The 12,299-nt window shown below is 43.5% G+C and overlaps 1 protein-coding gene across 2 annotated transcripts in view; it reads right to left on the bottom strand.

The window, feature by feature from the left end:
• Positions 1–12,299, bottom strand: part of PLCG2 (phospholipase C gamma 2) — a 250,616-nt gene that overhangs the window by 23,476 nt on the left and 214,841 nt on the right. For both annotated transcript variants that reach the window (XM_030204514.1, XM_030204515.1), the window contains exons 29-30: positions 9,253–9,367; positions 1,412–1,579 (exon numbers count right to left, since the gene is read on the bottom strand). In XM_030204514.1, the coding sequence (XP_030060374.1) occupies positions 1,412–1,579; positions 9,253–9,367 (283 nt within the window). The remainder of the gene's footprint in view (positions 1–1,411; positions 1,580–9,252; positions 9,368–12,299) is intronic.

Genomic DNA, 12,299 nt, shown 5'->3' with positions numbered 1-12,299 from the left:
AGTCATTCTTAGCATTGCTTATTAGATATATGTGTGGATTTTACATGTTTTGGTCTTTGTGGTATGATAAGTGACAGCAGATATAAGGACCTGAACAGTCCATCCAGTCTGCCCAACTGTCACACTAATATCCATTCATGATTTGATCAACAATGAATACTTGATCGTGGCCTTTCTTTGGCAAGTATGTAACCCCCCCCCCCCCCCCCCCCCCCCCCAGATGTGACCACGGAAAACTGACGTTTGGTTTGCTCAGTTTGGACAGTGCATGCACCCCTGAGCTCCAACAGGATAGGATCTGCTACAATAACTTTCTTTCCAGTTGGTGATAGCTATATTGTAAGGAATGGGGCTTGATATACCGCCTTTTCTGTGGGGTTTTTTTTGTAACTACCTATTGGCATCTTTGTTTACCTGGTGTTATTTGCTGTATCACAAGCTGCTTTATGATGCTTGCATTCAAGAACAGATTTCATGATATGCAAGTAAAAAAAAAATCTTAAAAGAGTTTATTAAATTAAAAAAAATATGAATGCATCTACATCAAACATCCCAAAAATATCTTTCAAAGCAGTTTCTAAAAAAATCAACCACCCTAATATCTCATCAGGGCCAAACTGCATTAAAATACAAAATCCCTGCTCAGTCATCACAGAAAATTCCATTTTGCTTTTAGACATTAGAAGGCAGACAGAGTATGGAATCACGGACAGCTGTAGGGTAGGATGAAGCAAACAAGCATGGGTACAGTAATGGGCTTAAATCCAGCTGCTCTATCCAGACACAAGCAAACAGTGGGACATAGACCAAGCAAACCAGAGACAGATGAGGAAACGTCAACTGCTTCAATAAAGTTTATTGATGAAGACTCGACACAGTGTCATGTTTCGGCCACAGGCCTGCTTCAGGAGTCTTTGTGGAAAATATTTGAAATAATCCCATGTTCAGCGGTCTATCTCACAAGAAAATTGAAAACAGTTGGTCTTACAAAAGATCTTTGTTATAAACAAAATTCCACTGAATGCAAAATGGCGCAGCACCAGAGATAATGTCAACCAGTTAACTTTGTTCAGATATTCTGCTATAGGTGGTGGGGATGAATATCTCATCTCAAATAACCAATGTATTCCAGTTAATTTTAGGTCTCCTAATTGGCCGACGAGGATTAGCTAGATGACTTTGGCCAGCCAGTGCTGAATATCGGTGCTGACCGGCCAACATCTAACAGCAATCGAGGAAGGCCCCAGTCTCTGCCTCTAATTATCCAGCTAAGTTTTCTGCAGGCAATGATTTGCTCAGACAAAATCTAGCCAGTCAACAATGGGGATCAATTTCAAAGTGTAAGGTCTGTCCGACTGACTCTAAACAAGAACTCCAATCTGATTGCTCTGCGGCACACCGTGAAGCTTACCTGTTTTGATTCCTTTCATGGGGAAGGTGGCATGAGCTAAGAAGTTTGGATCGCTGAAGATATCTTCCTCGTACACCACAAAACGCAGGAATGCTAGATTCGGATCATAAATTTCAAATGTCACTTGATCTTGAGGTGGTGGCCATACCGGATTAAGCCCATTATCATCTGGAATGAACAAAAAATGTTATGAAGACAACATTACATCTGGATTGTTCAGTGCTGCATGATTTACTTCTGCTGAATTCTTGTCAATTTTGCTAAGTATCACATCAAGCACCACACTAAAATCTACTTCATACCTAGAGGTACTTATTTTACAAGCTCTATTCGTGTTTTGGACATCTGAAAACCAGCATTTAGACATCCATATTGCATGGCCGTCCACATACCGATTTTACAAAGCCAGAATATGGAGGTCAAACACTGCTGCATGTCAATACGGCAAGGGGAAGCAGTGTGGACGGAACTACGGAGAGGCCAAAAGTGGATGTCCAGCTCCGACTACAGAAGGAGAAGGGATGTCCATGTTTAGAAAGGGGGATATCTGTATATAGACCTGGTAAATAGACTGATTGAACAGTTAAAGGAAGTGACAGTAGATATTTTTCTGCCCCTGGAGTGCTAAAATAAAAAAACAATAAAATACAAAAAGCTGCAGTGGGACTTGAACCAGCAATCTCTGGCTCACAGGTAGTTGCTTTAACCATTAGGCTATACCTACTTAGAGACATAGGTGGCCACGGGTGGGTCTAAATGATCACAGGCCCATCCAACAGCGGCACACTACTACAATAGCTGGTGGAGATCCCCACGCCCTGCCTACTACTATTAGATATATGCAGCACTGTACACATTACATGCAGGTACTTTCTCTGTCCCTAGAGGGTTCACAATCTATGTTTTTGTACCTGGGGCAACAGAGGGTTAAGTGACTTACTACAACTACTACTTATCATTTCTATAGCGCTACTAGACGTACGCAGCGCTGTACACTTGAACATGAAGAGACAGTCCCTGCTCGACAGAGCTTACAATTTAATCAGGACAGACAAACAGCACACATTTGGGATAAGGACAAAGAGTAGCAAGATTCCGGAATCCCAAAGAATAGCAAGATTCCGGAATCCCAAACACTACTACTACTGATCATTTCTATAGTGCTACTAGACATACGCAGCACTGTACACTTGAACATGAAGAGACAGTCCCTGCTCAACAGAGCTTACAATCTAATTCGGACAGACAAACAGGACAAACAAGAGATAAGGGAATATTAAAGTGAGGATGATAAAATAAGGGTTCTGAACAAGTGAGTAAGGGTTAGGAGTTAAAAGCAGCATCAAAAAGGTGGGCTTTTAGCTTAGATTTGAAGACGGCCAGAGATGGAGCTTGACCTACCGGCTCAGGAAGTCTATTCCAGGCATATGGTGCAGCAAGATAAAAGGAACAGAGTCTGGAGTTAGCGGTGGAGGAGAAGGGTGCAGATAACAGAGATTTACCCAGTGAACAGAGTTCCCGGGGAGGAATGCAGGGAGAGATGAGACTTGTCCAAGGGTCAGAAGGAGCTGCAGTGGGAATGGAACCCAGATTGCTGCACTAACCATTAGGCCACTCCGTCTCTCCCAGCTGAAGATCTCCCTGAAGGCGCCAGAAACACCTGTGCTCAGCGCGGCAGCCGACAGTTGCTTCCTGAGCCACCGATGCAGGTGCTCTGCGCATATTCAGTTTTTGTGCATGCGCAGAAAATGAGTCTGCACAGGGGTGCCGGCGCCAGCTGCTGCCAAGCTGAGAACAGGTGTTTCTGTCGCCTTCGGGGAGATCTTCAGCTGCTGGAGTGTTGGGATCCCTGCTAGCTCGGGTACTTATGTTTAAATTTGTTTATTGCAAGGGACATCAAATAACAAAACAATACAATGCATCAATAGGCATAGTTTCACTGTTACATTTGGGGGTGCAAAGTGTGGGCTGTGACACATTAGCATATGTACATCTCATACATTTTGTATAATTATGGTACAGCCAGAGACCCCCCCCCCCCCCCCCCCCACTGGAATGGCGGCGGGCCCAGTCATAGAGCTCAGGCTATTACAGACCTTGGCTGAGTCAGAAATCTGATGGCTGACATAACTGGGAGCTTACTGGAAAAGTACGGCCTAGTTGTTAGCACAGATAGAGAGGCCTGATGGTAAAGCCAAGTGTAGTTGTCAGGCTTAGGAAAAGGCCTGAATGACTTAAATTGGAAAGTTAGGTCAAGGGAAAAAAATGAAACAAAATGGAAGATTAGAGAATTAAAATGGAAACTATCAGTTACAAAGTGGACTTTTCTCTAATCTAAGTTAGAAAAACAAGTTGAGAAATGAATGCGTCATGCCAGGGGCAAGGAAATGATTAAGAAAAAGGGGTGTCAACTTTGCAATTGGGCAAGATTGTGGTCAGCTAGCTTGGGATCAACAACTTAACATGGTAGCTTATGGGCCCCATTACTTAGAATGGAGATATGAGAATATATAAGGTGGGTAGATTTTGGGCGTGCCAGAAGACCTTCTGACTTGCTACACGAAGTGCTGTCCGGCCGTCCACCTATCTGCTTGTATTCCTGATCCTACTGTGTTATCGTGGTAAAATATAATAAAGGTAATTACCCTTGCTATCTGTCTTCTCTCCTTCTTAACTAATGACTAGCAGGATGCTTAACCTCCTGAGCCTAAATTAGTTATGGGTAGGACCCTTACACATCTACTGATGTTCACGGATATCAGGAGTCAGATGAAAGAGGTCATGTTAGAGGAATATATTTTAAGCCTTCTGGGAGACTCCCCTTGTCCATTTGGACACATGTCCATTGTGGGAGAGGGGCAATTCTTCCCGGGATAGAAAGGAAGAATTAAAACAATATTCAGCCATACTTTTGAATATTTACACTCCTGTATTTGTCTGTTGCTTATGTTTGACTTATTCTTGCTGTACACCGCCTTGAGTGAATTCCTTCAAAACGGCGGTAAATAAATCCAAATAAATAAAATAAAAAAATAAATAAATCGTGAGTCTCTGAGGAGAGCACCTTGAGTAGGGAGTAAGGTGGGGGTGGACAGCACACTTAATGCCCACACATATTTTTCCCTTAGGCCCACCCAAAATCCGCTCTCTGGCTACACTGGTGTGGCCATTTTATAATAGAGATGATCCTCTGCTGCCATAGCAATGGCGTAGCTAGGTGGGGCCACGGGGGCCTTGGCCCCCCCCAAATTTAGTCCAGGCCCCTGGTTTTGCTGGCAGGTGTCCCCAACCCCCCCGCCAGCTGAAGCTTTCTTCAGCACTGGTCTCCGGCGCTGCCGTGTTCCCTGCCCTTTCTTCCTCTTCATGTTCTGCACGCTCTTTAAGTGAAACTGATCAGTGGGGTGCAGAAGGGCGGCGGGGGGAGTGGCGAGGCGGCAGACTAAAATGTGCCCCCCTAACTTGGGCTCTGGCCCCCTCCCATCGTGAGGTCTGGCTACGCCCCGAGATGTCCATGTCCCTTGTTTTGCCCTGTTCATAATTTGGACATTTCAGTGGCTGTTCATGCTGAGCATTTCCAGCACATGGATGTCCATCTCACATGTATTTTACAACAGTCCTGTTCTAAAATACATGTGAGATGGGCATCTATAGGTGACATGCTTGTTATACCATCAATAGAAGGATCTAAGCAGTTTGTAATAAAAACAAGCATATAAAAATAGAAAGCAATGCCAAAGTCAAACTGGAAAGAAAACAAACACTCGCCCAAGATCATTCGTCCAAATAAAACAAAAAACCCTATAAACCAGGAGACATACCAGCGATTAAAGAGACAGGAACATTAACAGAAAGCCTGCTGAAAGATATGGCTTTCAAAAGGGCTTTAAAACTTTTTAAAAGATTGTTCGGAATGTATCGTTCCTGGAAGACTGTTTCAAAGGGAAGGCGCTGGATATGAGAAAGCTGAATGATGGGTGAGTTCATGTGTAATAATGTTTAGGATTGGGTATAAGCAATGTGTTGCAATCCAGGAACCTGAGCTGGCAGGCAGTGGTGTAAGGAGTGACTAAATTTGAGATATACAAAGGATTCCCAGAATACACTTTATGTATTAACATAAGAATTTTGAAAGCAAAACAGAATTTAATAGTGTGCCAGTGTAGTCTAAACAGCAAATGTGAAATATGATCAAGCCTGTTGGCATTACACAGGAAGTGAACAGCATAGTTTTGAAGTGTTTGGAGTGTTTTGATTTGAGATGGAGGTTGTCCCGCATAGATCACATTGCAGTAGTCTACACGGGAAATAAATAAAGAGCAGTGTGCAATGATTGAAAATCCAGCATTGGTTAGTCGGTAATGAACGTAAAGTTGAAAAACCTAACCTAATCGCCTTTGAGATTTGTTTAGAAAAGGTGAGTTGAGAGTCAAACCAAACACCTAGATAACGAAAACAGGAAACTGGAACAATAGGCATATTGAAGAGAACAGGAACATAAGATAGAGATAGAAGAGGACCAGATATCCAACAAGTCAAAGTTTTTTTCTGGATTAAGCTTCAGATTGTTGCAAAAAAAAGCCAGTCAGCTATTGCTAAGATGCAAATCTGCAAAGTTGGCAGATCAAGGTTTAGCGGAGAGAGTGGATAAACCAACAAAATGTCATCAGCATAGATATAAAATTTGATATTGAAAGACTGAATGAGAGTAGCCATTGGGCTAAGAAAAATATTAAATAGCAACGGTGAAAGAACTGAGCCTCGGGGAACACCACAAGTGAGACGATACGAAGAAGTAAGACAACCCAAGCAAACAACAAAACAGTGAGCGGAAAGAAAAGAGGAGAACCATCGATACACAGTATCAAAAATCCCAATTGTAGGTAGCCTTGACAAGAGAAGAGAGTGATTCACAAGGTCAAAAGCCACAAGATTCACAAGCCACATTGAGCCTGCAAATAGGTGGGAAAATGTGGGATACAAATGCTACAAATAATAATAATAAAAGCTGCAGAAAGATCCAAAGATACGACAAGAGAAACAAGACCTTTATCAAGAGTGCAATGAAGATCATTCAGAAGTGCTGCAATAATGGTTTCAGTACTGTGACTTGGCCTGAAACCAGACTGTTGTGGATGCAAAATCAAAGTTGTTGAGCAAATATCAAGCAATTGGAGGTAAACTACTTTCTCAGTAAACATAAATTAGAGATGGGACAATAATTCAAAGGGTCAGTAGGATCTAAGTTACCTTTCTTGAGATTAAGGATAATCTAGGCATTCTTCTAGAGATCTGGGAGAAGGCCTTCAGCCTTCAGATAAGCTAGAGGGAGGAGACCCTGCCAAGAAGAAAGTAGCCAGGAAGCAGGAACAAGATCCAGAGGGGAGTTGGTAAGATGCATGGACAAAAATATCAGGGATAGAGTAGTAAGGGTTGGGAGAGAGAATGTGGACCACGAAGCTCCCTGGCTACAGGTCGAAGTAGTAGCAAAGGGTCAGAAGATGGCACAGAATAAGATGTAGCAAAGGTTTTTCTATACTTAGTGGCTTTTGACAAACATGGTGATGCGACAGCATCTGGATGTGGTGAGGAAGAACTGGAGGATAAAAACGCTGGACAGGACAAGACGAAGAAGCCAGTTGCTTAGAAAAGAACTGTCATTTTGCTAATCTTAGCTGCCTGCTGCAAAATTCTCAACTGTAGTCTGAAGGTCAATAATGCACTGGGTTAGCGATATTATATTGCCTGACAGAGACAGCGTTTCTGCAAACGAAGACCCTGATGAAAAACCAGGGTGTTTTCCAGGGGTCACGATGAGCTATAGTACGCATTGGGGCAAAAGAGTTTAAGTCTTCAGAGATCGAGTCGTTCCAGGATTGTACCCGTTCAATCTACAGCAGATCCAAAAATTTTGGAGGAAAAATGTAGATAAAACATATGACTTGCTCTGGGTCATAGTGGGAAAGACAATGAGAACGAAGGAAGGACTGAGAAACTGAGCAGCTTGAAGCCAAGTATACATCAAAATACCGGAGTCTAAAAGAAATGAGAAAATCATTTGACCAAGCTAATGGTAAAAAAAAAGAAAACAAATCACAGGAGGAAGCTGAGACCAAAGAAATCACTAGATCCAGGGTGTGACCACCTTGGTGAATTGAAAACGTTACAAGCTGAGAGACATTTAAATCCTTGAGAAACACAGAAAATGATTTAACCAGTGGATTAGAGTGTCCATAAGCAAATTGAAATCCCCTAGGATTAATACATGCAGGAAATGAACAGAAGCCTCTGCAATATGTTAAAAAGGGAGTCCCAACTATGGGAGTCAGACGAGGGAGGTCGATAAAATAACAATAACTGAAGTGAGACGGGGAAAGAAACTTGTAGAAGTTCAGAAGAAAAAGGAGAAGAGAGTCCCAATGCCGAAAAAGTTTGTGGGAGAATGAGAGCTAAACTACCTCCTTTACAAGACCTACAAGAACTGTGGAGAGACTGAAAACCCGTAGGGAGTGATTGACAGAGGTAGGATTCCTCTCCTGGCCTCAACCATGTTTTTGTCATGGCACGGATCTGGAAAGACGATGAGACCAAGAGATCGTGAACAAGAGATGTTTTTGTATGAAGAGCTCGACAATTCAAGAGGCCAAAAGAAGTAACAGAATGTAAAGGTACCAACACCGTAGCAGTAGTAGAATAACTTACCAGGTATCGCTGGGATGGTTTAGTAGTAGCCCGAGTATTATAGCGTTCCAGGGGCCGTGACCAAAGTGAGAGGGAATCGGACAGGACTCTGAATAGGAGGCCATGATAGAACCAACGAAGAGTAGAAAATACAGACTCAAAAATGAGAGAAGCCCCAGATAAACTAAAGTCTGGAGCTCGACCCCGGAGTATGTCCTGCTCCTCTGGCGGGCATCACCGCCGCGCAGGCCGCAGTCAATGTTAGAAAATCCTAACGGTGACACATACACTTAATTAGAGAAGCAAGCAGGGATGGGAGGTAGGTGAGAGCAGTAAATGAAGAGTCTTAAATCATGGGTTAAATCCTGGAAAACAGCAAACAAGCAATCAGTCTTAAATACTAGCTTCTATGGCGAACAATAAAGTGAGCGGGACGCCACCAATGTGATACTTTTAAAGTAAATCCTATCAGTGACGCTTATGTACACTAATTAGAGAAGCAAGCAGGGATGGGAGGTAGGTGAGAGCAGCAAAAGAGAGAGAGCCTTCAATCACGGGTTATTATTACTATAGATGTTGTTAATTTATGCGGGTAATTTTCCAGGCAGGCTCGACTACATTAATAGCCATCCTAACCTCCCGGATAGCTATCCAGGTACCAGGAGTATCATCAGACCCAGATAACTTCCAGCATTCTTCACTAACCTGGATGGTTCAGCACCAGTAGCCAAATATGGCTCCGGCACTGACTATTCAGGTCTACATCATCCAATATTTAATTAAAAACGCTGCCTGCCATAGGCTGAATATTAACCAGAAGATAATCAAACCAAATGCAAAATCATCCTTCAAAAATACATATGAAAATACTGACGTTCATTGTCACACTTTTCTTTAATTTGTTGACTTCTTGAGTTTTCTTTCTTGCTCCGATTTCCTTCATTTTCTCCTTATAGCGCATGAGAGAATAAATAAAAATAAAAACTACAAACGAATAAAAATAATTCTCACTCCCTATACTGGAAGCATGTGAGATAGGGTAGAAATCATTGTACACCCATGCTACGGTCACAGTTTAAACAACAGCTTTAATAAAATCCCGATGACTCTTGAAACCTTCTAATTTTCACCTCCACCACAGCAAAAAATGTTTACATACTTACTCACTACAGTTGTCTTGAATTTGTTATTATCATAGTCTCCACCACAGATCTCCACCTCCACAAATGGACAGGCGATGCTCCTTCCAGGTTTGGGCAAATGGCGGGCAGCGACTACCTGGAAATGAAAGCAGGGGGCATTAGAGTTTTAGCAGGATGGAATGGCCTAGAGAGTTCTGTAGATCTGCAAGTCTGGTTTGCCTTGACAGAGGGGTGTGAACACTAAAATGTAACCAATGGTCCTGGTCAAACCATGTCCACCAAGGGATTTGATAAGATTTTGGGTTGAGTCAGAAAGTCATGTGGCAGAAGCTTCCTGCCATGGCTGTACAGAAAGTTTCCACCTTTGAGCATGGAAAAGTTTCTAATTGTTGTGTTCCACCTCCCTTATTCCCATCCTTCTCCTACAGAATGACACAGTTACCGTTACCGTGGATATACTGCAGTACATCTGCAGTAACAGCAACACTAACTACAATCACAGCGGAGGCAGGAACAAAACATTTTACAGCCCCATGGGAACAGTAAAAAGCCTTATTCCCGCGGTAAAAAAATCCCTTTCTCCCTTTCTGTCCTCCTTCCCACAGGTCTCAATTATAGGTTCCTACAGCTGGCAGCAATTCACAGTCACAGGCCTTCTTCCCGGCCTTCCTCCTGCAGCGTCCCGCCCTCTCTACTGCAACTTCCTGTTTAGCGTAAAAACAGGAAGTTGCAGTAGAGAGGGTGGAACATAGGATGAGGAAGGCCAGGGAGATGGCCTCTGACTGTAAATCGCTGCTGGCTGCAGGAACCTGTGAGACCCGCAAGGAGGAGGAGGAGGGGAGGGGAGAAAAAGTGCTGGCTGGACCCATGGGAGGAAAAGGAGCAAAGAGGGGCTGGAGGGAAAGGAGAGAGGGGGCTTAGACTGGAACCATGGAAAGAGTGGGGAGGGATGGGCTGGAAGGAAAGGAGAGAGTTGCTGGCTGGAACCATGGCAGGGGGAGGGAAAGGAGAGAGGTGCTGAATGGACCCATGGGAGGAGGGGAAAGCTAGAGGGAAGGGAAAGAGATACCAGACCAAGGGGATGAGGGAAGAGGGAGTCAATAATTGAGTGTTAACAATTATTAGCTGTAATTGGCAACAATTTGGATATAAAGATGCACGCATAAACCTTTTACTGCACAACTGAAAAGGGGCATGGTCATGGGAGAAGCACGGACAGGTCAAGGGCTTTCACTGAAGATGGGCTTGCTATTATACAATTGGGGGGGGAGGGAATCTGAACCTAATTGACATGCGAGGATCTACACCAGGTTTCAGTTGGGCAAATCCTCGCACCAAAAATGAGAGCAGATGCCGGCGCTAAACATTATTTACAGACAGTGCCCAAATCAGAGCTCCAGTTATAGAATAGCACTCGGCCATCATTTTGTTTCGACACCCAAATTTGGACACCATTTACAGAATCCGGGCCTATGTCACTCAACATGCGCCCTTACAGAAGGGCGCTCAAGTGGCTTTGTTACCTCTTACATGCTAAGCGTACACTTACCCTCAACAGTGCAGGTTTTCCGTACATTTGTGCAAGCAAAATCGCCCGGTACCTGCTTTTACCCCTTGCTCCAGCAATGGGTTCCAGAGCTTAAACGATACGTTGAGTGAAAAAAAAAATGTTTTCTCCTATTTGCTTTACATGTGCTATTATAAAACTTCACGGAGTGTCCCCTAGTCTTTATTTTTTTTAAGAATAAACAATTGATTTACGTTTACTTGTTGCACCTCACGCCTGGAATAGACTTCCCAAGCCTGTACGTCTAGCCCCGTCTTTGGCCGTTTTCAAGTCCAAACTTCTTTACCACTTCTTTTGACTCCTAACCACTACTCACTTGCCCTGTCCTTTTAACCTCACCTCTTTATTCCTGTCCTTTTATCCTCACCTCTTTATTCCCTTACCCTTAATTGTTCTGTCTGCCTGTCTTATCTAGATTGTAAGCTCTTTGAGCAGGGGCTGTCTTTTTTGTGTATGGTGTACAGCGTTGCGTATGCCTTGTAGCGCTATAGAAATGATAAGTAGTAGTAGTAGTACTTGTGTACCACTCCACTCAGGATTTCGTAGACCTCCGTCATATCTCTCCTCAGCCGTCTCTTCTCCAAACTGAAGAGTCTAACTTCTTTAGCCTTTCCTCATATGTGTTGTTCCATCCCCTTAATCATTTTGGTTGTCCTTTTTTGCACCTTTTCCAATTCCAGAATTGCACACAATACTCAAGGAGGAGTCTCGTCATCAAGCAATATAAAGGCATTACGATATTCATTGTTTTATTCTTATTCCTAACATTCTGTTTGCTTTTTGGCTGCCACTGCACACTGAGCAGAAAATTTCATCCGCAATGACACCTAAATCCTTTTCCTTGGTGGTGACTCCTAATGTGGAACTTAGCATCATGTAGCTAGAACCTGGGTTATTCTTCCCAACGTACATCACTTTGCTCTGGTCTTCGTCTGCCACTGAGATGCCCAGTCTTCCAGCCTCCTAGTCTGCATGTCATTTAACACCTGGCTTTGAATAATTTGGTGTCATCTGCAAATTTGATCTCTTCACTTGTTGTTCCTATTTCCACATCATTTATGTCAAAAGGAGTCTTGCACTAACTCTTCCTTTTCTCTCCTCCTTGTGTCCATCATGTTTCCCCTCTCCTCCAGCCTCCCTTCTCTCCCTTCCTCAGCCACTGTCTCCCTAGTTCCCCCATGTTGACTATATTTTCTCTGTGTCCCTAGCTCTCCCATAATTTCCAGCATGTCTACTCTGTAGCCCTGGTCCCAATCCGATGTCCAGAATTCCCTCTCTTTCTCCCTAGTCCTCCATCTCCAGCATCTCTGTCCTCCTAGCCACCCCCTCATGCCCAACATTTCCTCTCTTTCTCACCAGTCCTCCATAAAATGTTCCTATCCGTTTCTGCATACAGTTCAAACTCCTCTTATTGACCTATAAGTGCATTCACTCTGCAGCTCCTCAGTACCTCTCCACTCTCATCTCTCCCTACATTCCTCCCAGGGAACTCCGTTCACTG

The sequence above is a fragment of the Microcaecilia unicolor genome, chromosome 5 (genome assembly GCF_901765095.1).
Source record: "Microcaecilia unicolor chromosome 5, aMicUni1.1, whole genome shotgun sequence".
NCBI lineage: Eukaryota > Metazoa > Chordata > Amphibia > Gymnophiona > Siphonopidae > Microcaecilia > Microcaecilia unicolor.
The sequence above is the reverse complement of the archived record's forward strand: the minus strand, read 5'-3'. Positions and strand labels throughout refer to the sequence as shown.